Here is a 25,216-nt window from a genome sequence, read left to right as displayed (position 1 = left end):
GCTTGGACTCACCGATGGGCACTGACCACCAAGCTGCTTGCTGAGATCCCAAACCATTACAGTGTATTGTTCTGGCTAAATCTAAAGCCCCTGGCCTACGTACTTTCGCATCTCTGTAAATGAGCACACTTCTGGGTCCCCCCTCTCAGCGTGGGCACAGTGGGCAGTGACCTACAGCTGAGAGCCAAGGGCCTGGGCGCAGTGCGCGGCAGAGCGCTTCAGCCCAGCCACACTGCAGATCCCAATCTCCAGATGCGCTCAGCTGTCTAACACAGAGTGCACAGGGCTCCCACTGGTTACTGGACCGCACGAGCAGGAAGCTGGAGGGCAGGAAGCTGGAGGCTGCAACCAGGCTGGGGGCCCTGAGTGGAGGGAAATGAGGACGACTAACATCCCTGTGTTCCTCGTCTCAGAGCCGCTCAGCCCCACAATGGGAGGTTCCCACACGGGCTCAGCTGCTGGGACAGGAACCTTCCTGGGCAACCACAGGCAGCACCTGGCTGCCGAGCTGGGCCTCCTATGCTGGCAGACAGAAGACAGCAAAATGCAGCAGCAGCTGGGAAACAGCTGGTTCTGAACAAGGTGATGGCTAAATTCCCTTAGAAACTTTTTAGAAAACTGAAGAGAATACAAAGTTACTGACTCTAGGCACTTGAGAGCTGTAGTGAGCTGAGTTCTACTCTGCTTCCTCATCGCAAGGTGACCAGTGACAGTGGCAGTGGCTTAAAAATGAACCAGGGACTTCCTCAAACACAGCTACCAGCTGAGATAGGAACATGTTTCCTTTACCAGCTCTCTTCTGTTTGTTCTGGTGGACAGGTGATTGTGCAGGTGGATTAACAGTATCCAGCTACAGCAGCTGAGCTGGCTCCCAAGCTGTGCCTGGCAGGCAGGGAGGGCTCCCCAAGTCTCCTGGTCCCAGTCAGCACATCTCCCCTCACAGTTACCCGTCTCAGCTGGCCAGGAACGTGCTGGGCACACGGGGAGGTCCAGACACAAACCAGGAGTGCCCCTTACGCAAGGGCGAGTCAGGCCAGCAGATCAAGATTCAGCCTACATGTTGGGCAATTCTTAGAAGTCTGGTTAGTGGTTAATTCAGAAAGAAAACTAGAGCCCACCTCACAAAATTTAAAATGTAACAGTAATGACTACAAATGTTAAAGATACGTCAACGGCATACAAAATGAACCCACACATTACAAGTTTAAAAAAGTTAAATTCTCAGGTGCAGAGAACAGGCACTGAGACGCGGACGGCGCCTTTGGTGATCTGTGATCTAAGACACGCACTGCAGGACCTGGCTGGAATGCTTCCAATAAAGGGTTTTCTGGAAAAACAAAACAAAGCACATTTAACTGCAATTCACACAATGCTTACAGATTTAGCTAGTAACTATTATTTTTTTGAATAACAAAAACAAAAGAATTAAGCAAAAAGTTGAGTTTCCATGACCACAAGGTTAATTAAATCAGCGTCATTCATGAAGCCATTATACACTACAAAACTAGGGAAATACACAGAAATACCATCTATTTAAATGTCAAGCTCTGATCATATTGCCAAGTTTCATCAAGAGCAGCGAAAATGCGCAGCCCAACATCAGCCCGACCTGCCTTTGAGGAGTCCTTGTTCCTTTCCACTGCCCCGTCACCCCCACCCAAGATTTAGAACGGGTCAGGTCCAGAAGTTGGGAGCCAGAAGCCAGGAGGCACCATCTCTGGCCACGGGAGCACTGGCAAATAGTGTCTGGAAGTGGGAACTCAGCGTAGAGTCATCAGGGTTGTTCTAAGATTTTAGGGGACACAGCTGACTTTACAGCTGAGCCAGCTTCATGATGCACTTCTTACAACAAATGCTTCATCCAACCAGCGGCCTAGAGCGGGACTTGGGGTTTGGTGACCGGGACTGTCTTTCATGCCCTGTTCACGTGTCATGGTGGCCTCAGACACTCCAAATCCAGTCCTCTCTGAGCTGCAAGTCCCTCAGCACCCTCAGGCCTCCAGGTCCCTCATGGGCCCACCTCACTCTTCCAGGCCCTGGCCTCCTTGTAGCTAAGACTGACCTGCCTTCACCCAACTGCCTTTCTCCTCCTCTCTTCCTCAAGAGGTGCAAAGCAGTAACCAACTGGACACTTCTGAATGCCTGAGCAGCCACAGGCCCACAAAGGTGCACACAAGTGCCAGAGCACTCCGAGGACAGAGGCATGGCAACCCTCATCCAAAGGGCATTCCCACCACCGCCCTTAGAGGAACCTTCACTTTGGCTTTGCACAACGTGTTTTCATGTTTTGCTCTCTTTGAAGAGCTAACAGTTTCAACTCTAACCACCCCATTTCACAGTTGCACATCTTTACTGGAAAGCAGTGGCTGAAGGAGTGCTGTTCCCAGGAATAAGGAGTCCAGTGATGTCATGAAGGAGAGCCAAGATCTCAGGAGCTGACCCTGCTCCTGGCGGCGGCACCAAGCCAGGGTCAGGATCCCGCTGTGTTCATGGGGAAGGTACTGGCGTGTCGGGCCCCAGCCATGCTTACACCTCACCTCACACATGGTGGCCGAGTGCTGCGCTGTCGCCGTCCCCGCCTTGCATCTGCAGCTGCATCTGTGCCTGCATCCTGGCGATCATCTCCTGCATGCGGCGAAGCTGCACACACAGCACACAGGGACGTCACGGCCTCTATAGACCGACCCCATGCTTCACCAGAAATGAATGACTCAACTGAACATACAAGGAGTTCTTTAAAATCATTAACCCATCAGACCACCACACAAAATCAAGCAAATAAGGATCTGCAACTCAAAGAAGCAGTAATGAGGACAGGACAGTGACCCATGGTGCCCACTGGGGCATGGCACTCCCAGCACACTGGCCACCTGTCCTCAGTGGCTTCTCACCACAGGGCCAGTGATGCGGGGCAGTGGGTCAAGGTGCGGCGTGTGCTGGTTTGCACCCTATTAATGCACTGGAGAAGGCAGTGCATGGAGCTCCCGGCCCATGCTCTGGCGTGACACAGCCCTGGCTGATGCAGGCACAAGGGGAGAGCCCTGGTGGGTACAAGATCCTCCTGTCTTTTTCTCTCATCATTCTGCCTTCCACATAAACAAATAAATCGAGGATGAAGAAACGGGGGGAAAAGAAGGGCTTCCAAGCAAGTCTTACAAAGTGGCCACCCATATTTTTCTCACTTAAATGTCTGATGCACATTGAATTACTTTTGTGAAAAGTGAGCGTCTGCCTTCTAAAAGGGAGGCCTAGTGTAAGATTTAGTGTATAATCAGTCTGCATTTAACTTTTACCACTTACCTATAACATATTTACATGAATACTTGTACTTAAAAGAATTTTTTTATCTATTTGGGCCTGGCACAGTAGCCTAGTGGTTAAACCCTCACCTTGTACATCCCGGGATGCCATATGGGTGCCAGTTCATGTTTTGGCCGCCTGGCTTCCCATCTAGCTCCCTGACTGTGGCCTGGGCAAGTACTCAAGGATGGGTCTCCCTGCACACACTTGGGAGACCCGGAAGAAGCTCCTGACTCCTGGTCAGCTCAGCTCCAGCCGTAGTGGCCACTTGGGGAGTGAACCAGCGGATGGAAGATCTTTCTCTGTCTGTCCTCCCCTCTATATATGAGTTCCCAATAAAACTAAATAAATTTCAAAAGAACTCAACTTGACATTTGGGTGGCAGCAGCCCAAACCCTTGGGCCATCTTTCATTGCTCTCCCAGGTATATAAACAGGGGTCTGCATGGCAAGTAGGAGCGGCCAGGACCTGAGTCGGCACTCACATGGGATGCCAGCACCAGAGTTGGTAGCTTAATCCCCACCACATGCCAGTCCCACATTTTGATGTTTCTGATCCATCCCTCCCTCCATTTCTAGATGTTTGAGCTGAAAGGCAATTACACCTAGAAAGAGAGAACCTTCCATCTGCTGGTTCCCTCCCCAATGACCACAATGGGCAGGTAGGAGCCTGGAGCCTCTTCTAGGCTGCCCACCAGATGCCCAGCCGCATGGTCCATCTAAGGCTTTCCTGGGCCATTTGCAGGGAGCTGGATTGGAATTGGAGCAGCTGGGCCATGAGCCAGTGCCTGTATAGGATGCCTGTATTGCAGGCAGATTAACCCCCTACTCCGCAATGCTGCCCCCCTGACTTAGTTCAACTACCGACTGGATCAGCCTGTCAGGCTTTCAAACCCAGTTTTCATAACCAGTAAAGCCATTTCTTTCCAATGTTTATTATCTGTACTGCCAAAGCAAGCAAAGTAAAGCCATTTCTAATTGGAACATTTTTGGAGAAGCAGAATTTTCTTATGCTTATTTATTTTAAAGCAAGTACTGGAATTATTTTGTCAACCTTCCCCTAAGGTAAACCTGACCAACACAACTTCTCTAGAATTTCTGCATCACATTGAAGATTAATTTAGAGCTGTGATGTTTCACCCTACCTATAAAATCATGTACTGCCATTTTTACAAATGTCTCTGGAGCTATCAGAACCTTGGAGCCCAGCTTCCTGGTAGGCAGACAAAGAGCAAGAACTCAAGTCCTTCTCTCCCGTACGGGCAACGTGAACCGAGTGCTGGCTCCCGGCTTTAGCTTATCCCAGTTCTGCTGCAAATTCATGGCATACACCAGCTGATCAGATATTTGTCTCCCAACTGAAAAAGTCTGCCTGTAAAGAACTGTTTTCAGAACCTTGATTTTTTTCCCATGTATTTATTCTTAAATTTCTGTTGATATCTACAAATAACAGCGTATTATATTTTCCAACTGGTTGTTGCTTACATAAAAGGAAATGATTTTGGGATCTCTTACCAAAATCAGTCACATTATTGCTTTCTGTTCCCCATATTTCAATTAAATTGCCATTGGAGAGTAAATGAGGTAATATTACAAAATAGTACTAAGTCACTTGTGGGTACATGTACAACACATGGGGACAGTGTACTAACAGGTATGTAAGCCACACGTGGATACATGTACAACACATGGGGACAGATGTACTAACAGGTATGTACGCCACACGTGGATACATGTACAACACATGGGGACAGTGTACTAACAGGTATGTAAGCCACACGTGGATACATGTACAACACATGGGGACAGTGTACTAACAGGTATGTAAGTCACACGTGGATACATGTACAACACATGGGTGCACAGATACACTACAACAACTTAGAAGGTCCCAGACTTGGTTTACCTCAGCTTCCTTCTCCAGCAGGATCTGGTCTTTGCTCATGTCCTCCTTCTCCGCTTTCCTAAGAAGCAAAAATCCCAAGTTCAACTCTGGGATAGGTATTATTTCTGTCCAAGATGCCCAAAGAATATTCTGCTGTAGAATTCTGAGAAACATCACCTATCTAAATTTGTGTATGTTTATAATTTTTTCATTAAAAAATAGGAGGAATAAGAAGACACAAATAGGAATAATGCGGTTTTCCCTGGATTAGCTGGCGTGAAGGCCTGTGCTTTCAACTGCGCCTCAGGAGGTGGCTTATGGGAGCAAGCACAGGGCCTGAGCTCAGGGCCACAGCAGCAGGCCAGGCTCCAGGCAGGGGCTGCACAGCCTCCTCACCAAGTTTTCTGCGGCCTCTAAATCCTTTTTCCATGTCAGCCCCCCAAGTTAACAGCAGAATAGATCAGACTTCAGCATGGGCCTCATGTATCTACAGGTCCTCAAAGGACCAAAATGGGAGGGTGGCTGCGCAGCAAGTGCTTTGATGTTTACTGAGGTCCAAGCACAGACATGACTTTGACACACATCAGGCAACCAAATGCCAGTCTCACAGAAACAGGGAAGGCAGGAGGGGGACAGGCGGCGCCGTGTGACCCGAGGAGTCACCCACAGCTGAGGCCCCGGGTGTGGGGTCCTCATCCTTCCCTCCAGTCTCCGTCTATGTGTTGCTGAAGCAAGCATCAGACCCTCACCTTTCCAACTACCCATCTACCAAAAGGCTGTGACAGCAAGATGTGTGGCACAGCTTCTACCCCTGGGAAGCCTAAATCGACATCCCATGGAGCCTAGTGGCCAAGAGGGATGGCTGGGCAGAGGAGGGAACCCAGGATTCAGGGTGGCACAATGCAGTGCAAGGGGCCACGCGAGGAAGGACCTGCCGCCTCTCTTGAGCCTCTCGGAGCGGAAGTTCTCATAGTGCAGGTCCTGGGTCACCTCCTGCAGGTCCTGCATGTGAGTGCTGGAAGAGAAGAGGGTACACAGAGTGACTGCAGGCACAGGCTTTTCCACAGGAAAACAAGTCACTGAGTACGGGGAGACAAGCTCACCGGGGTTTCAGTACCCAGCTTTGCTCCCTGACACAGTGACCCATACACAGTGCTAGGCCTTCACCAACGAGATGGGAGGAATTACAAGGCAAATACATTTTTTGAAAAGAACTTACGCAACATGCAACTCAGTCACGATTCCTTAAGCTTAGAATCTTTACGTGACTCTATCACAGTCACAGTTGGTACAGTACGAAGAACACTCAACCCCACAGAAACAGAACTTCACCCTCTTTACCCCAGGAAGCACTGTTCCTTTCCATTGTTGGTTTCTGCAGCTTTCTCACATACTTGGACCCTCATGAATCAGTGCACAACATAGCATACTCCTGTTTATTCAGGCTGGCAGAGGGTGGGCTCCCTGTCTTCTGTGAGCAGTCCTGCTGCTCTTGCTCCGGCGGCCACCCAGCTGAGGCGCAGAGCAGCTGAATACACCCAACATCTTCCATGACCTTCATACTACACTTCCCACGCACTGAAAACTACCAGCTTCGGGGAGATGCATGCGGCCTACGTAGCAAGAGTCATACCACTCATCTGTACACCTTGACGAGAGGATTCATGTGGTATTCTGGTAGTCTGCTATGGCACACATTTGTGCACAAGAGAGGACTCTGGGTGCTGGAGGGGAGGGTCAAACTCAGTGCCAGCAGGGCTGAGGCTGAGAAACGAGGCCCTTCTGGCAAGCAGGCTCCTTGAAGCCATGCTGGCGAGCAGACCCTGGCTGCCAGAGGTATGGCACACCGGGCAGCAGCCCCGAGGGCACCCCAGGGAGAAGCACGACTCTGGGGATCAAAGGTCTTACATGAGCATCGTTCTGAGCTTCAGAAAGTCGTTGTGCTCAGGGTTCTCCACCTCCACGACACCCCACGGGTAGAGGCGACCTCTGACCTTCTTGCCTTTCGCTTCAATCAGCTGGTTGGATCCCACCACAGAGAACGGGATACTGGCCTAGGAAACAGAGGCGGTGGCCGACAGGGCATGAGGGGAGCACCCTGCGCCCTGCAAGGTGTGCAAAGTGTACGTGGTATGTCACGCAGGTACTTCCTAAAGAGTGAGCATGCAATACTATTTCCAATCCCTAGGCAACTGCAACAGTCAAACGCACTGAAAGCAAAGCATTCTCTGCACAGAAGCTTCAGCCCTTCCTCCAGCCAAGCCTTCCAGGGCCTGGCCCAGCCAGAGAGAGTGGACCTGCTGGGGCTGCAGCGGCTCGTACCTTGAGAAGTCTAGTCTGTTCTTTAAAGTCCTCATCCTCATCTGATTCCGCATCAGGCAAGTGATAGATTTTGATGTTATGTTCTTCAATTTCATCCAAAATCTGAAATAACAATAGAAAAAGGATCAGTTTTACTAAAGTGCATACTCTTTTAGCCAAATATGGAAATATATTAAGTTACTCCCACTCAACAGGGTCAAACTGATTACTAAAATTGCTTTCCAATGGTTTTTTTTTTTTTTCTTTTTTAAAGATTTATTCATTTTATTACAGCCAGATATACAGAGAGGAGGAGAGACAGAGAGGAAGATCTTCCGTCCGATGATTCACTCCCCAAGTGAGCCGCAACAGGCCGATGCGCGCCGATCCGCAGCGGGGAACCTGGAACCTCCTCCAGGTCTCCTATGCAGGTGCAGGGTCCCAAGGCTTTGGGCCGTCCTCGACTGCTTTCCCAGGCCACAAGCAGGGAGCAGGATGAGAAGTGGAGCAGCCGGGATTAGAACCAGCGCCCATATGGGATCCCGGGGTGTTCAAGACGAGGACTTTAGCCGCTAGGCCACACCGCCAGGCCCCTCCAATGGTTTTTAAAAGTGCCAAGAAGTGTTTAAGCTAGACTATCAAGGGCTGCTCCATTACAGAACTAACCGTGTCAGCGGTCATCCAGGACCACTGCAGGCCCTGCAGCTCTCAGTATCAACACTCACCCGTCCAGGAGAGAGGGTCCAGAGCAGGGGAGACCCTGAGAATGCAAGCAGAGGGCCAGAGGGCACTCCCAGCAGCAGGCCAGGGTCAGGGGAGAACACGGAAGCTTTCCAAGCTGACCCATGCCAGGCAGTAGTTCTGAGGGGCCTTTAGGGGAGTACAAATGGGTTGTCCGTGTCACAAGCCTTCTGTCAGCAGCTCGGTCCCCTAAGTCACACCTGCTGGCAGGAGGGGCCATGCTGACATTTGCGCCTGAGACGCCAAGGGACAGCAACACAGGCGAGGGTGGGGGAAGGGCCTGCGCACGTCTGCTCAGGATACCTGGATGGGCCTTGGGCCAGGAAGAGCCCTCAAGACACCTGGTATCAATCTGGGCTCCAGGATAAGGCCAGCTTCCCTACAGCCTGCACACCACACCCTGCCTTTCATTCTTTTCGAAGATTTTTGCTCAATCCTGGGATACAATGAACAGGAAGTGGGATCTGCTCTCCTGTCTCCTCTCATCTGCTGGTCAGTCACCCACCAATGCTGACAAACGGGCGTCAATTAAGGCAGGGCTGGCATTGGAGAAGAGGTCTAAAATGAAGGTGATAAGCAGACCTTCTAAGACTATGAAGAGTAGAAAAGCAAAGAATCCACGATGCAGAGGAACTGAGGGACAGGCTGGGGAACGAGCACGGAGAGGGGAGAACCAGGAGGTGCACACAGCTCAGAAGGCAGAGCTGAGGAATGGCGCCATGCTTCAGCAGCTAAATCCTCGCCTTGCACGCAGTGGGTTCCCACATGGGCACCGGTTCGTGTCCTGGCTGCCCCATTTCCCATTCAGCTCCCTGCCTGTGACCTGGGAAAGGAGCTGAGGATGGCCCAAAGCCTTGGCACCTTGCATACACATGGGAGACCTGGAAGAAGTTCCTGGTCCCTGGATTCAGATCTGCTAGGCTCTGGCAATTGTGGCCACATGGTGAGTGAATCAGCAGATGGAAGATCCATCTCTCCTTCTCTCCGAAAATCTACCTTTCCAATAAAAACAAATCTTTAAAAAGGCAGAGATCAAGACTGCCATCAAAACACAATTAAAGATATTGACTACTACGGGTCAGAGGCCAGGGTTCAAGGATCGGGAAGGCAGGAAGGCAGAAAGCAAAGCGAGCTCTGGATCCAAGGCCGACGGGGAGAACCTCCAAGACAACCAGCCATCACGGACAAGCCCAAGCAGACATGCTACCTGAGGGCAGAGCCAGCCTATCACTCACCCTTTTCTTGAGTCGCTCCCGTTCCTTCAGAGTGAGGGTGTCGGCTTTAGCAATGACAGGCACGATATTCACCTTATTGTGTATGGCCTTCATAAACGCAACATCCAAGGGCTTCAATCTAACATTAATTTTAGAAGTGTCACTTTTTAGAGAAACAGGCCACATACTTTCCATTTTTCAAAATTCGTAAGACACAATGTGAAGCAAACATGTGGAAACCCCGAGGTAGTAACTGCTCACCCGTGGCCGAACGGCGAGATGAAGTAGAAGCAGCAATGCACCCGGTTGTCAATGATGTGGCGCCGGTTCAAGCCGCTCTCGTCGTGCAGGTACCTTTCAAACTGCTCGTCAATGTAGGAGATGATCGTCTTGAAGCTGACACACACAGACACGGGCTCAGCAGCCAGAAGTGGACACACAGCCTCACCAACTTCGAAGAGAAACCATTTTCCCCAGCACTCCCAACAAATAGGCATGAGCTAGTGATTCACTTTAAAAAACTTATTTATCTGAAAGGTAGTTAAGCAGTGTGAAAGAGAAGTATATAAAGACCTTTTATGTGTGGGCTCACTTTCCCAATGACTGCAAACCAGGACCCTCACCTGGGTCTCCCACACGGCTGTAAGGGCTAAGTACTTGGACCAAATCTGCTGCCGACAACGGATGTGGGTACCTTTAGTGATGCAGCATGGGTACTAGCCATGATTTCTGAACAACAGAGCACTTTCTGATACTCAGGAATGCTCAAGAACACAGTAGCATTGAGGTTCAGATTGTAGATACAAAGAAGATCTCAGCATTGCTAAGTTCTTATCTTATAGATTTTAATAACTGAAAAAATGAACAAAGCATAAAATACCCTTTGCATTCATACCTATAAATGTAGCTAGACAATAAACCAAACTAATAAAACACCTTATATCACAAGAAAGAACCACCTCCCCAAAAAAGCAGAGTGACTCAGATTCTCAAGTCTAAGTTTCCTTAAGTACCAGAAGTCAAAAGGTGTACTCAGCAGTGAGGAGAAATGTACAGACAGCAGTGAGGAGAGACAGAGACAGCACTGAGATAGAGACAGCAGTGAGGAGATAGAGACAGCACTGAGATAGAGACAGAGCTGAGGAGAGCTAGAGACAGCAGTGAGAGATAGAGACAGCGCTGAGAGAGAGAGAGAGACAGCGCTAAGGAGAGATAGAGACAGCACTGAGATAGAGACAGCAGTGAGGAGAGATAGAGACAGCACTGAGAGAGAGACAGCACTGAGAGATAGAGACAGTGCTGAGGAGAGACAGAGACAGCGCTGAGGAGAGATACACACAGCAGTGAGGAGAGATACACACAGCGCTGAGGAGAGATAGAGACAGCACCGAGGAGAGATAGAGACAGCACCGAGGAGAGATGTACAGACAGCACTGAGGACAGAGGATTATCAAGTCTTCCAAGGAATATGGCTGTGAGGGGGAGCAGAGGAGAAGGCAGAGAGGAAGGAGGAGTGAGGTAGCTACAGCCCATAGTACAGGTGGGGGTGAGGTGCGACATGGTCAGATAGTACAAGGAGAGGTGGAACTGACACAGTCACGTGGTGCAGGGAGGGGTGAGGTAGACACAGTTGACCGGTACAGGTTACATGAGGGAGACACACAGCTTCAGGGTGCAGGCGGGTGTGAGGTGGGACACAGACACAGAGCAGAGGTGACCTGGGCCATAGCCACATGGGGCAAGGAAGGGTGAGACCGACAGAACTGCATGGTGCAGGCAGGGGTGAGGACACAACTGGACGGTACAGGAAGGCTTCCTCCTGTCCTCTCTTAGTGCAGCGTGTCTGATGCTCACCACAGGTGGGACTGGGTCTGCAGGAGCCGGTGTGCCCGAGCTCCTGCTTTTCTTGGCAGGAGTTATTCTACGCAAGTACCACGTGCTCTGTCACCCGCCCAGAAAGGACAGGACTCAAGTCTCATTCCCTGGCCTGATTGAGGGCGCCAGTGTAGGCAGCCTAGGGGTGGTGGGCCTTGTACACCACACTCACACACAATGTGCTCTAACCACACAGACTCAACCACAACACTCAGGAGGACAGTGGTCAACTCACATTCCTTGGAATGGATCAGACAGGGCCTGGTGTGATGGCCCAGTGGCTGAATGCTCGCCTGGCAAGCACCAGCATCCCACTTCCCATTCAGCTCCCCGGGAAAGAAGTGGAGGACGGCCCACAGCCTTGGGACCCTCACCCACATGGGAGACCTGGAAAAAGCTCCTGGCTCCTGGATTTGGATCAGCTCAATTCTGGCTGTCGTGGCTGTTTGGGGAATGAACCACTGGATGAAAGATCTTTCTGGTATCTCCTTCTCTGTATAAATCTGCCTTTCCAGTAAAAGTAAGTAAATATTAAAAAAGGAGAATCAGTAGAAACAGCTGCCTTGGGGGGCCACATACCAATCCCTGCAGTTGATGGCATCACCATAGCCAGGCGTGTCCACCACAGTAAGGCGCAGCTTGACACCCCGCTCTTCAATCTCAACAGTGGAAGCCTCAATCTGAACCGTTCTTTCAATTTTCTCTAGAAAAAAACACAGAACAAAGCACAAGGATTGTTAGAATGATCCCACAGTCAGCACGGGAAGGGCTGAAGCTAGTATTCACATGCTGCTTCAGAACCTAAAGATAGCTGCAGTTTCTGCTCCTGGGAAGAGGAGAACAATGTATAAGCTCACATCTATAGGCTGAAACGCCGTGACAGAGCCAGCTGGCCCTACTGCGGCAGCCCTGTGCTAGGCTCTGGCACTGTGGGCCTTACCTGCTCTACCATGTTCCTGGGTGCTCCGGTTCCTGCAATAGTCTTCTGCACACAGGGCATGGTTTATGCATAAGACATCGCCACTTGACCCTCTTACTGCATACGTAAGACAGGCAGAAAAACTGTGCCTCCGTTGTACAAAGAGAATACATGCAAAGGAGGCAGATCCATGGAGCCACACTTCTAACTGGGATCCCAAGACCTGGACCTGGCAGCAGCCCACCTCCCACCACATAGCACACACTCTCCTTGCTCAAAACAGAACACAGAGCTCCACATTCAGCAACCCTCTTGCAGATTCAGAGCCAATTCTGTTACCTGCAGCTCCTGGGATGATTCTCTCGGGGTACAGGTCAGTCAGGAACAGGCTGTTGATGAGAGTTGATTTGCCAAGTCCTGATTCACCTTAAGTAAAAAGCAGCATGGTTACGACCTCACCCATGAGATGGAACCTGCCGCACGCCGACCGAGGCCTGTGACGGGGTTAGTAGGGATGGTCCCGGGCTTCGCCTGCGACGCAGTGCATGAGGTGCCGCTGTCTCCACTTCAGATGTTGAAATGGATGGCAGAGACCACTAACTCATCCAAGGTCCCAGACCTAGGAAACCAGGTCTGCACAATGGCCACCACCTGCAAAACACACTCCAGTCTTGCCTTCCTTTTCCAATAAACAGAATGCCATGTAGGTCCTCCTGTTCACGAAACCCTGTACCCATCGGCCAACATTACTCATGTTCTCTCAGCTGCAGGGGAGAGTGGGCCAAATCTGCCATCCTGTGGACTCACAGGCTGCACCCTGAAAGCCCCACTCACTCTTCACACATTGTGGAAAACTGCCATGTCAGGCCATATCCCTGTTGTCTGCAGTATGACGTGACATAATCTGGAAATAAGTATGTGTGAACACGTGTGTAAAAAAATGGAATGAAGTTGGGGTTGGCATAGTGGCACAGCAGACTAATTCTCCACCTGCAGTGTTTGCACCCCATAAGGGTGCCAGTTCATGTCCCGAATGCTCCACTTCCCATTCCGCTCCATGCTTGTTTGTAGCCTGGGAAAGCAGCAGAGGATGGCCCAAGGCCTAGGAACCCTGCACCCATGAGGGAGACCTGGAGGAGGCTCCTGATTGGTTCTGCCCTGGCCATTAGGGTCATCTGAGGGGTTGGCCAGCAGATGGATCAGCACTCTTCACAACAATGTTCCATGTCCACACATTTTCATAATCGGAGTGATCACAATTTTTAAAAATTTATATATATACATATATTATAAAGATTTATTTATTTTTATTGCAAAGTCAGATATATAGAGAGAAGGAGAGACAGAGAGGAAGATCTTTCATCTGATGAGTCACTCCCCAAGTGACCACAACGGCTGGTGCTGTGCTGATCCGAAGCCAGGAGCCAAGAGCTCTTCCAGGTCTCCCACGCGGGTGCAGGGTCCCAAGACTTTGGGTCATCCCTGACTGCCTTCCCAGGCCACAGGCAGGGAGTTGGATGGAAGTGGGGCTGCTGGGATTAGAACCGGTGCTTGTATGGGATCCTGGCAGGTTCAAGGCAAGGACTTAAGCTGCTAGGCCATTGCGCCAGGCCCAATTTCTATATATTTTTAAAAGGTTCACTTATTTGTATTGGAAAGTCATATATATATATATATATATATATAAGGAGGTACAGAGGGAAAGATCTTCCATCTGCTGATTCACCACCCCCCCACCCCCAAGTGGTTGCAATGGCAAAAGGAACTAATCTGAAACCAGGAGCCAGGAGTTTCTTCCAGTTCTCTCACCCAGGTGCAGGATCCTAAGGTCTTGGGCTTTCCACACCTGCTTTCTCAGGCCATAAGCAGGGAGCTGGATGGGAAGTGATGCAGCCAAGCTACAAACTGGTGCCCACATGGGATCCTGGCGGTTGCAATGCAAGGATTTAGCCACTATGCACTATGCTACTGCTGAGTCTAGTTTTTAAAAAAATTTAGTCAAAAGACCAGGTGATATAGAGGGAATGAGAGTGAGAGAAAGCTCCCCCCAAACGGTTTAATCAATCCCTAAATGTTTACAGCACTCAGAGGTGGGTCAGGCCAAAGCCATAAACTCCAAACCAGGAAGTGCAAGCCTGGGAGCTTCACTGGGCCTCCCATAAGACAGCAGGGGCAAAATACCTGCTTCCCAGGCCATCAGCAGCAGGGCTGCTAGGACAGACAGCATTCATGTGGGATGCAGGCGTTGCTGGCTTTGGCTTCAGCAGCTGTGCCACACGGCAGGTCTCTCTAGGCAAGCCCATCTAGGGCAAGGATCTTCAGCATGCCGCACTGAGTATTTCTTCGTAAGCTACCGTAGTACAGACAAGCCTCTGGAAGTTACTCTGTTGTCTTTACATCAGTCATGTCCTGTCAGGTCACGTGCAACCTATGACAGTGACAACAGCTGCTACTCATCCCTCCATTTTTAACTTGTCATTTCAGAGGTGTTCAGCTAATCAACTTGGAAGTAAATTAAAAAGCAAGAAAATCTTGCATACAAGCATTGCAGACAGTGGCTTTATCTGCTATGTCACAATACTGGCCCTAAAACTGTCACTTATTTGAGGTATATCCACTATTATAATTTCAGGAGTTAGTAACTTTATTTTTGATGAAAGGCTAGATTTTTACAGAGAGGAGAGACAAAAAGAAAGATTTTACAGCCTTTGGTTCATTCCCCAAATGGCTACAACAGCCAGAGCTTAGCTGAACTAATTAATGCCAGGAGCCAGAGACAGGAGATTCCCATGGGTTTCCCATGTGGGTGCAAGGTCCCAAGCTTTAGGCCATTCTCTGCTGTTTTCCCAGGCCATAAGCAGGGAAATGGATGCAAAGTGGAACAGTTGGGACATGAACTGGCTCTTAATAGTGGAGGATTCACCTACTCAGCCACCGCACTGGGCCAAGGAGTTAATAGTTTCTGAAATGAGGATTAGATGATATTTGAACTAAATTTAAGTAACAATTCCTGCATACCTTCCCTAATGTGACTTTCTGGGTGAGGCATCTGGGAGCTAACAGCAGCTCAGCAGTGGTGGCTGGCTCATCAGGAGGCTTCCCTGGGCTGGACAATATCTGAGACAGGTCACCTTGCTAGCCAGCAGCAGGCCACAATCTGCTGTTTGGTCCTCCCCATTACGCTGTTTAGAGATCCCACATGGGCCCGGCGGCGTGGCCTAGTGGCTAAAGTCCTCGCCTTGAAACCCCGGGATCCCATATGGGAGCCGGTTCTAATCCCGGCAGCTCCACTTCCCATCCAGCTCCCTGCTTGTGGCCTGGGAGGGCAGTCGAGGACGGCCCAAAGCTTTGGGACCCTGCACCCGTGTGGGAGACCCAGAGGAGGTTCCTGGTTCCCGGCTTTGGACTGGCGCGCACCGGCCGTTGCGGCTCACTTGGGGAGTGAATCATCGGACGGAAGATCTTCCTCTCTGTCTCTCCTCCTCTCTGTATATCTGACTGTAATAAAATAAATAAATCTTTAAAAAAAAAAAAAAAAAACAAAAAAAGAGAGATCCCACGTAACTCTGCTCAGCAGAGCAGCTGACTACCTGCTGCTGATTCAAGGGCAGGGCAGACCAGGGGGTGAGAGGGAGAAGCTGAAAAGGGATTTCTTACCAACCACCATCAATGTGAACTCAAAACCTTTCTTCACTGATTTTCGGTGAACTTGATTGGGAAGATTTGCAAATCCAACATAGCCGGGAGTTTCCGGATTTATAAACTGAGTTGGCTGTTGCTAAAATAAAATTTGAAGAAATAGTTAATAAACACCTTATTGTGTGTTTTTGGGATATATCAGTAACACATGTGACAAAAATACGTAATCCATTCTCACAAATCAAATATATATATAAAAAACGCTTGTATTAGAAAACATAGGATATTAATTAACAGCAGTAAAAGGGAAAAAAAATCTAATATCTAACTCCTTAGGTGTATGCAGAGCTAAAATAAACATGACTTTAACAACCCAGCAATATGTCCGCGATACATGCTGAATTCCTTTTTGTGTAAGTTCAAATCTTGACTTACAAAACAGTGTCACAGCTCACAGCTGGCAGTGGGTTCATTCAATAACTTGCCCAAGAACAGCTTCCAGCCAGCTTGGACAGATGTAATGCTGCTGGGAAAACACCCAGGACCAAGAGCTCTTCCTCCCCTCTCTCCTCTTAGTAGAGCCGAGCCCCACAGGTGAGGCAGGCAGGTTGAAGACCTTCAGAGGCTGAGGACAGGGAGCCTCCAGCCCAGCCCCAGCCCAGGGACAGAGACTTGGTGCTCCCTGACAAGAGAACACAGACACGAGAGGACAGAAGGCACTAGCAAAGGAACAGCAGAACCAGAATCTACGCAGTGACACACTGAAAAAGCAAAGAACCTTTTAGAAAATACATTAGTTGATTAATGAGTTGAAAACAGGCAAGATACAAAAGAGTATTTTGAGGGGATTATACCTTGTATGAACAGCAGTTGATTAGTTGGCTCACAGTGACCTAAGCAGGCTACATTATTACTGACATACTTAGGAAAAAAAATAGGGGACTGGTGCAACGACTCAACTAACTAATCCTCCAGCTCCAAGCACTGCGATCCCATGTGGGCACCAGTTTGTATCCCGGATGCTTCACTTCCCATCCAGCTCCCTGCTTGTGGCCTGGGAAAATAGCACAGGACGACCCAAGGCCTTGGGACCTGCACCTGCGTGGCAGACCCAGTAGAGGCTCCTTGCTCATCTGCTCAGCTGCAGCCGTGCGGCCATCTGGGGAGTGAACCAGCAGATAGATCTTTTTGTCCACTCTGTAAGATCTTCCTCTCTGTCTCTCCTCCTCTCTGTATATCTGACTTTGTAATAAAATAAATCAATCTTCAAAAAAAGAAAAAGAAGAAGAAAAAATGAAACTTGAGAATGAGTGCTCAGTGTTTTGATAACTTAATTAGGATTCTGTCTTAATGAGGCAGACATGATCAGTCATTAAAGACTACTCAGGCAATGTCAGAGCAAACCGGCTTGAAACCTCGACGCCTTCTCCACATACAGCAGACACACCAAGTATGTTCTCACCTTCGACATCCTTTCTGATGATTCTTGTCTGCTTAAAGAAAAAAAAAAGAAACAGTAAGTAACAGCACGGATTGACGTGTGAAGAGACACGTCTACTTTCTATCAGCCTCTCAGTGACTCAGACATTTCCAGAAATAATGGATCAATCTGCTACAGTTAAAGACAAATTAAACACGAAGTTAATAAGCAGTTACACATCTATTTCATATCCCCGAAGGGTCTAAACGCTGCTTCCCATTCTGGCGACACACGAGCAACTAGAGGGAATGAGGGAAGTATGAGCCTTCCCTCTCTCCTCCCTGCGACGAGAGCTCCCGGGGCCCAGACACTGACACCAGCGCCTGGACAGGTGACTGGGAAGGAGACCTGCTGGCACTGGAGTGCTGCAGTGTGACCTGCCAAGGGGTCTGGAGGGACCCTTCAGCGATAGGGCCAAGAGCGACACTCCACTACCCTGAAATCGTCTGGGGCTTCAAAACACCTCATTGGCGTGTCTTCACATTTGGTTCAAATCTCAATATTTCCTCTGGAATGCATCTACCCCTGATTACCTTGGAGGAAACTCCGTGTGCCTGGCTTGGCTGGTCAAAGAAAGACAGCAGACCCCCGAGGCTGTAACCCCAAGGATAGGTACGGCTGCTCCCAAGATGACCCAGGCAGTGGCCTTGGTTCACTCCTCCTCCTTAGTGTCACCCAGTGGACACAGTCTGTCTCTTAGGAAATCTAACAACTAGAGTTTACTTGGAGAAATTTCAGGAACTCAAGCCATCACTTTTAAGTCTGAAAGAAACAATTTCATATTGAGATAAAAATTTAAAAACACAGCAATAAAAACCAGGGGGAAGAGGGAATGTGACACTGTGGCACAGCAAGCTAAGCCTCCACATCTGGCGTTGCCATCCTATACAGGCACTGGTTCAAAGTCCCAGCTGTTTAAAACTAAGAGGCAAAGACGACAAACAATCCAGGGATGGGGGGGGTGCCATTTGGTATGGTGTCTAGGACATCCCCTCAAATCAGAGTGTGCAGGTCTGAGTCCCAGCTGCAGCTTCCTGCTCGTGTGCCCCATAGGAGGCGCGAGCACCTGGATGCCCGTCACAGGTGAGGCACCCAGACTGTATTCCCAGCCCGACACCTGAACACTTAGGGAGCCCACCAGCAAATGGGAGATCTCTGCTGCTCTTCCTCACCCCCGAGGTATTGTCTCTCTCTAACCCTCACGTCTGAGATGTTCTCTCTCCCCTCCCCTGCCATTCTCTTCCTTGAATTCTTCTCACAGGACAAGAACTTAGTATAAATACCAGGGATCATACCCCTCAACCATCTCTCAATCATCTTAGTTGTTCAGTTAGTCAGAATCAAAATAAGATGCCAACAACATTTCCATTTCACTCCGCTTCTTGAATACAACTTTGAAGAGCTTGGTGAATGCAATCTGCTAAGATTTTAAAAAATAAAAGCAAGAACTTTCTGCTGACAGGAATGAATGAATGTACAGACAACACAAATACTTTGGTTAAAGAGACAGAATTTGGGTTTCCAACCTGGGCCCCCTACAGGATGGCTCTTGGTGAGCAAGGTGGTGAAATGGGAGGTCTGCCATCAACACAGCGGTGATCACGGAGTGGATTTCAGGAATATGCCTCCTAAGGACTCAGATCTGGAATTCTGCATGAAGGACAGGACTCCAGGCATGCACAACAACCTGCGTGGGCCCTGTCCACAGAAGGTCACCTAGAAACCTGCCAACCAGCTCAGTTATCTAAGCACCCGCCACCACTTTCAAATATCCAGATAGTCAACGTGGACGAGAAGGTGTGAAACTCCAGAACAATACAATGAAGTATGGGGAGAAACAAGATGATGGAGTGTGGTAGGGATACATTTAAACAGAAATATTAGCCAGGTGAATCAGGGAGGGCACATTCCAGGAAATAGGAGAGGACAGAACAATGGCAGAGGGGCACCTGGAGACTCACACACACAGGAAAGCAATGGAGACAACGGTGGTGTTGCAGTGACCAGACACCACAGTGGCACTCACCAAGTGGCGATCTGAACTGCCTATCCTGCTGATCTGTTTGATTTGACCAGAAGCAGAGAGAGAGCAGCAGAACCCAAACAGGCGGTGCGGGAACAGGGTAGATTTCACAGCTCAGATTTCCCACCCCCCACCAGAGCCAAATCGGGAGCCATTTTGTGTAGGAAGGCAAAGGCTTTGGGACAGGATTGCACATGCACTAAGCTGGGAATGAACTCATTTCTGGCTCAGTAAATAGCAATGACATAGCATCCTACAGGTTCTATTCAAAATAGGTCCAGGTAGCCCCTAATGGCTAGCAGAATTTCACCAGTAGCACATCAGTCACCATTTTGTACAGTGGCAATGGATATGAGACTACAGAGACAACAATGAGCTATGCATGTGCTGAACTGGGAGCAAATTTACTTCCAGCCCAGTGCATTACACTGGCCACACAGGAAAAATACTACTACCTTGGCATCCTATGACTCAAAACAGGTCCGGGTGGCCCTCAGACCTAACAGCTATCAGGTTCCGGCAAGATCGGCACCGTCAACAATCTGGCTATTTAGGACACTTGCTGTCTTCCTGATCCTGGGAACTGTTCCAACCAGAAGTGGCAGAAAGGTTACACAGACAATGGTGCAGCCCCAGCACGGGATCATAGGAACTGCAGAGTGGTGAGCCAGGAGTGGGGAGGCTACAGAGACGATGGTGGAAGTCTAACATAAGAACCTGGACCTGGAACTCACTGAAGGGAGTGGCACAAGTGACTGCAAACAAAGAGCAGTGGACCAACCACAATAAGTAAAACTGAGTTACAGACACAGCTTAGAAACCTGCCCCAAGGAGAAGAATTCAAAAACAGCAAAATAAAGAGACAGAAGCAAAACGAATATTACTGAAGATTCCCCTGCAAAGGAGCAAAATCTTTGCCAATCTCAGAGTTGAGTGAGGAATACATTGAGAAAACAGGAGGTACAGAATTCAGAAAACTCATTACAAAGTTTCTTATCAACAAGAAGCACATGCAGGAATTTAGCAATGTATCACACAAAATAGAACAACACTGAAACAAAATCAAGCTGAATTACTGAAAATGAAGGACACAATAGAGCAAATTAAAAACCCAGCGGAAAGTCTCAATAATAGAATGAACTATTATAGAAATAGAAGAAATAATCTCAGAATTGGAAGATATTTCTTGTCACAATGGGGAAGCAATCAAAAAGCTGGAAGCAGAGCTGGGTCAAGCTAAAAAAGTATTCAAAAATTAAGAGACACTATTAAAAGGTCAAATATAAGAGTTATGAGAGTTCCAGAAGGTGCAAAAAGGGAAGCTGGGTTAAAAAATGTATTTAATAAAATCATAAAGGAAAAACTCCCTAATTTGGAGAAAGGATTGGGAAACAACATCCAGGACGGCGCAGAACTCCCAACAGTATTGACCAAAAGCAATCTTGACCATGCACATGATAATCAAGTTCTCTTCAATCGAACATAAGGAAAAGATCCTTAAATGTTCAAGTGGGAAAAAAACCAAGTGACCTAAGCAGGAATGGCAATCACACTCGCAGCTGACCTCTCACAGGAAGCTCTACAGGCCAGAAGAGACGGAGCGACACATTCCAGATTCTAAAAGCAAAAATTGTTGGCCCAGAATAATGTACCCAGCAAAGTTTTCCTCTGTCTTTGAAGATGAAATAAAATTCTTCCACAGTACAGAAAAGCTCAAAGAATACACCCTTTCAGATTTGCCCTACAAATGATACTTAAAGATGTTCTCACCACAGAGAAAAGCAATAGCACCCACCAAAACTGAAGGCAAAATTAAATAACATCCCAGTAAAATAACAGAAGACTAAACCAATTAGCAACCCACTGCTAAAATAGGATGAAATTGTCACCCATTCATATTAACCCTGAATGCGAATGGCTTAAACTCATCAATCAAATACGGATTAGCAGATTGGATTAAATAAAAAAAAGTCCATCTACTTATTGTCCACAGGAGACGCATCTCACCAACAAAGATCAGCTGAAACCACAGCTCATGGATTTTTTAAAAAAAGATTTATTTATGGGCCCGGCGGCGTGGCCTAGTGGCTAAAGTCCTCGCCTTGAACGCCCCCGGATCCCATATGGGCGCCGGTTCTAATCCCAACAGCTCCACTTCTCATCCAGCTCCCTGCTTGTGGCCTGGGAAAGCAGTCGAGGACGGCCCAATGCATTGGGACACTGCACCCGCGTGGGAGACCCAGAAGAGGTTCCAGGTTCCCGGCTTTGGATAGGCGCAGCACCGGCCCGTTGCAGCTCACTTGGGGAGTGAATCATCGGACGGAAGATCTTCCTCTCTGTCTCTCCTCCTCTCTGTATATCTGACTGTAATAAAATAAATAAATCTTTTTTAAAAAAAAGATTTATTTATTTTTATTGAAAGGCAGATATACAGAGAGAAGAGACAGAGAGGAAGACCCACCCCCCAAGTGACTGCAACGGCTGGAGCTGAGCCAATCCGAAGCCAGGAGCTCCTATGGGTCTCCCACGCGGGTGCAGGGTTCCAAGGCTTTGGGCTGTCCCCGACTGCCTTCCCAGGCCACAAGCAGGGAGCTGGATGGGAAGCAGGGCCACCAGGACTAGAATCGGCGACCATATGGGATCCCGGGATCCCGGCCGTGCAAGGCGAGAACTTTAACCACTATGCTATTGTGCCGGGCCATCTCATGGATTTTGATGTTTTCATTTCTTCAATACACTTTTTCTCCTTACATTTTTCACTGACTGATAGATCATACAGTACCATCATTTTCTTCAAAGTTCTTGATTTTTTAATTTCTTTAGCGACACATTAGTCATTCAGAAGCATGTTATTTAACTTTGCGGCATTGTATATTTCTTTTTTTCCCTTCCTGTTGTTGATTTGTTTTGTGGCTTTCCACTTGGGGGGATGTACAGTAACCGTGTAGTGGAGATTGACATGTCCGGAGGAGAGGATATGGAGCAGTGTACATGTCTACTTCTGGATCGAGGATGGACTCCCAGCGAAACTGTTGGATGTGTCACGACAACAGGATGCTGGACTCTCTCCATTGTCCATGCCCGCAATGATGGACTTATGACAATTTACAAGGAACTATACTGTTGTAATGATATGGGGGGACTTAGGGTGCGTGCGTGTGTGTGTGTGTGTGTGTGTGTGTAGGGGGGAAGGTTTAGGGAGTGGGTAGAGGAAATCCCAGGGCCTATGGAACTGCATCGTAAAATGATAAAAAATGAAGAAAAAATAGTGGCTGACATGACGGCAGCAAGTAAAGCTGCCACCTGCACTGCTGTCTTCCCACTATGAACGGGGGTTCTAGTCGCAGCTGTTCCACTTCCATTTGAGCTCCCTGCTAACGGCTTAAGCAGGTAGAGGAAGTTGTCCCTGGTATCTGGGCCTCTGCATACACACGGGAGTTGCAGACGGAGTATCCAGTTCCAGGTTACAGCCTGGTCCTGTCCTGTAACTGCAGCAATTTGAGGAGTGAATCAACAAGTTGAAGATGTGCCTGTCTCTTTCCAATTTTGTCTTTCAAGTTAACAAACAAACCTGTTTATCTTTTTCTTTTAAAGTAAAAAGTAGCTCTGGAATAAGATAATACAGCAGGGTGCCCATCAGGCAACTCATAAGGGTTTTTTTTTTTTTGTATTAGCAGTAATGATCACACAATAAAAATGGAGAAAATTGCCCTGCACAACAGTTTATATAAATCCAATAAATTCAGAAGGAAAGAAGCAAACCAGAATGCTCTAATTAGACTCCCCTAAACTGGACAAATCGATCAAGCTCGCATGAAAAGATAAAGGCCTAAGGTAAGAACAGTGCAGTGCTCAGTGCAAGCTTTCACCTGCACCCGACTCAAACAACTGGGTGACAGGGACGTGGCAAGGTGCTGCTCCCACACACTCAGTCCCTCAGCCTCACTGGCCAGGTTCTGCTCACCGTCACTCAGCACCTCCACCGCGCGAGCCAAGGCCCACCTGAACCCCTGCTCAGTGTGTGCATAGACCTCACCACACAGACCTCACCCCTGCTTCGTGTGGTGTGGACAGACCTCGCCCCTGGTCAGTGTGGTGTGGAAGGGCCTCGCCCGTGATCCGTGTGGTCTGGATGGGCCTCGCCCCTGCTCCGTGTGGTGTGGACTCGCCCCTGCTCCGTGTGGTCTGGATGGGCCTCGCCCCTGCTCCGTGTGGTGTGGACGGGCCTTGCCCGTGCTCCGTGTGGTGTGGACGGGCCTTGCCCGTGCTCCGTGTGGTCTGGACGGGCCTCGCCCCTGCTCCGTGTGGTGTGGACAGGCCTCATCCCTGCTCCGTGTGATTTGGACAGAACTCGCCCCTGCTTTGTGTGGTGTGGACTCATCCCTGCTCCGTGTGGTGTGGACGGGCCTCGTGTCCAGCCGAGCCTTTACAGCCCTTGCTCAGGGTCAGCAGTGGCACGCTGGCATCACGATGGGCCGGTACCACCACCAGCACCAAGTGGTGTCCATAAAGGCCACAGAAAAGTCACAGGAAGAAACCGTGGAGTCCGTTCCCAAGACCGAAGGGCACGGAGCAATCGGACATTGGAAGAGGGCAGCGGAGGGTTAGGCGAGAACGTTTCCCGCTGCCCCAGCACCCACACCGCAGGCATTCAGGGGGTGAACGTCCGCAAGCGGAGGAGGGCTCCCGCCTCTCGCATTCCAAGGGCACGGCCGCAAGAAAGCCATTCCCACGACCGCACGGTCTCAAGTTCCCGGGCAACCTGCCCGTTTCCGCTCCGGTCGGCGGCGCCCGCCCCGCGCGGCCTCCCGACCCGAGGCCGAGCCTGGACCTAGCAGGCTCGAGCCGGGGGCGGCCCCGGCAAAACGGCCTCTCGGGACGGAGGGGCTGCCGCGAAGCCCGCACGCCCCCGCCACGCTCCGGAAGGCCTGCGGCCGCGCACCAACCAACACTCACCGACCGGCGCCCACAGACCCGGAGCCCTCGGACCGCGCCGCTGCCACGCCCAGCGCCCGCCCCGATCCTGTGCCAACTCCTTCCGGGCCGGCAGCCGCCCGCACCGCCCGCGGCATCCGAGTGCGCAGCCGCATGCCGGCCTCCCACCCTGTCACCCGCCCGGTCTCCCAGTGCGCAGGCGCAGGACGGCCTCACGCCCAGCCCCCTGGCATTCGGTTTTCCGCCCCGCCCACCCGTCATTCGCTTGCGCAGGCGCCGCCAGGCCTAACGCCCCGCCCCTCGGCATTCGGCTTCTCCCCCGCCCCCTCTGCTTCCGAGTGCGCAGGCGCAGGCCGGTCTCCCGCCCCGCCCTCCCGGCCTCTGAGTACGCAGGCGCCGCCCTGCCATACGCCCAGCCCCTCTGCTTCCGAGTGCGCAGGCGCCGCCTGGCCTCACGCCACGCCCTTCAGCCGCAGGCCTCCGAGTGCGCCGGCGCGGGCTCCTGCGTGGTGCTGCCTCTGCGCAGGCGCTGCGCCCCTCCCGCGGCAGTTGGCCATATAGAGGCTGGGGGCGGGGGGAGGTCAAGCGGAGCTTCTTCTCCTTTACCAAGATGGCGGCCTGTCCCCGTTTGGCCACGCTTCCTACCTTGTGAGCTTGGTGTCCTCACGCTGATAAGAGTGGAGCAGGTAATGCGACTCTTCGTCTCGCGGGCAGCTGGCGGAGGGGCAGCCAAGGGGCGCTGAGGCAGTGGGAGGGCAGGGCGGGGGGCGGCCGGCCGTGCAGCGACCCCGGGGCGGGGGGTCCTGGGCGTTCGAGCGTCTCCTCCTGGAAGATGGCGGCAGCACCGAGCTGCAGGCGCCGCGGCGGAGCCGAGCCGGCGACCGCGAGCCGCTGCGCGGGGCCCT

The 25,216-nt window shown here is 50.3% G+C and overlaps 2 protein-coding genes across 6 annotated transcripts in view; one reads left to right on the top strand and one right to left on the bottom strand.

Moving 5' to 3' along the window:
* Positions 1 to 1,115: 1,115 nt before the first annotated feature.
* SEPTIN2 (septin 2) lies at positions 1,116 to 25,216 on the bottom strand. 5 transcript variants are annotated; one of them, XM_058665228.1, is made up of 13 exons: positions 24,957 to 25,216; positions 17,336 to 17,366; positions 15,892 to 16,012; positions 12,574 to 12,660; positions 11,895 to 12,018; positions 9,702 to 9,836; positions 9,462 to 9,579; positions 7,507 to 7,608; positions 7,093 to 7,238; positions 6,116 to 6,199; positions 5,206 to 5,263; positions 2,538 to 2,640; positions 1,116 to 1,327 (listed from the first exon to the last, which is right to left on the bottom strand). In XM_058665228.1, exons 2-12 carry the CDS (start codon positions 17,342 to 17,344, stop codon positions 2,539 to 2,541), a joined length of 1,086 nt encoding a protein of 361 aa, XP_058521211.1. In that variant the 5' UTR covers positions 17,345 to 17,366; positions 24,957 to 25,216; the 3' UTR covers positions 1,116 to 1,327; position 2,538. The 5 variants fall into 5 exon arrangements, with proteins under 5 accessions (XP_058521211.1, XP_058521212.1, XP_058521208.1 ...); XM_058665229.1 differs by having other exon boundaries at positions 17,336 to 17,363; XM_058665225.1 differs by lacking the exon at positions 24,957 to 25,216 and adding an exon at positions 24,333 to 24,452 and having other exon boundaries at positions 17,336 to 17,363.
* Positions 24,844 to 25,216, top strand: part of HDLBP (high density lipoprotein binding protein) — a 42,293-nt gene continuing 41,920 nt past the window's right edge. The window contains exon 1 of the mRNA XM_004597424.3: positions 24,844 to 24,997. The gene's annotated coding sequence lies outside the window, so the exon portion shown is untranslated. The remainder of the gene's footprint in view (positions 24,998 to 25,216) is intronic.

This window comes from Ochotona princeps, chromosome 5 (genome assembly GCF_030435755.1).
Source record: "Ochotona princeps isolate mOchPri1 chromosome 5, mOchPri1.hap1, whole genome shotgun sequence".
In the NCBI taxonomy this organism is placed as follows: domain Eukaryota; kingdom Metazoa; phylum Chordata; class Mammalia; order Lagomorpha; family Ochotonidae; genus Ochotona; species Ochotona princeps.
This window is presented reverse-complemented; position numbering and strand designations above follow the sequence as displayed.

Excerpts from the sequence above, each read along its gene's own strand:
- SEPTIN2 (XM_058665225.1), bottom strand. The coding sequence starts at position 24,448 with ATGCCGCGGGCGGTGCGGGCGGCTGCCGGCCCGGAAGGAGTTGGCACA. Across the intron at positions 16,013-17,335 it reads CATCAGAAAGGATGTCGAAG|CAACAGCCAACTCAGTTTAT; the intron begins GTGAGAACATAC and ends ATTTTATTTTAG. Across the intron at positions 6,200-7,092 it reads AAGCTCAGAACGATGCTCAT|CACTCACATGCAGGACCTGC; the intron begins GTAAGACCTTTG and ends CTTCTCTTCCAG.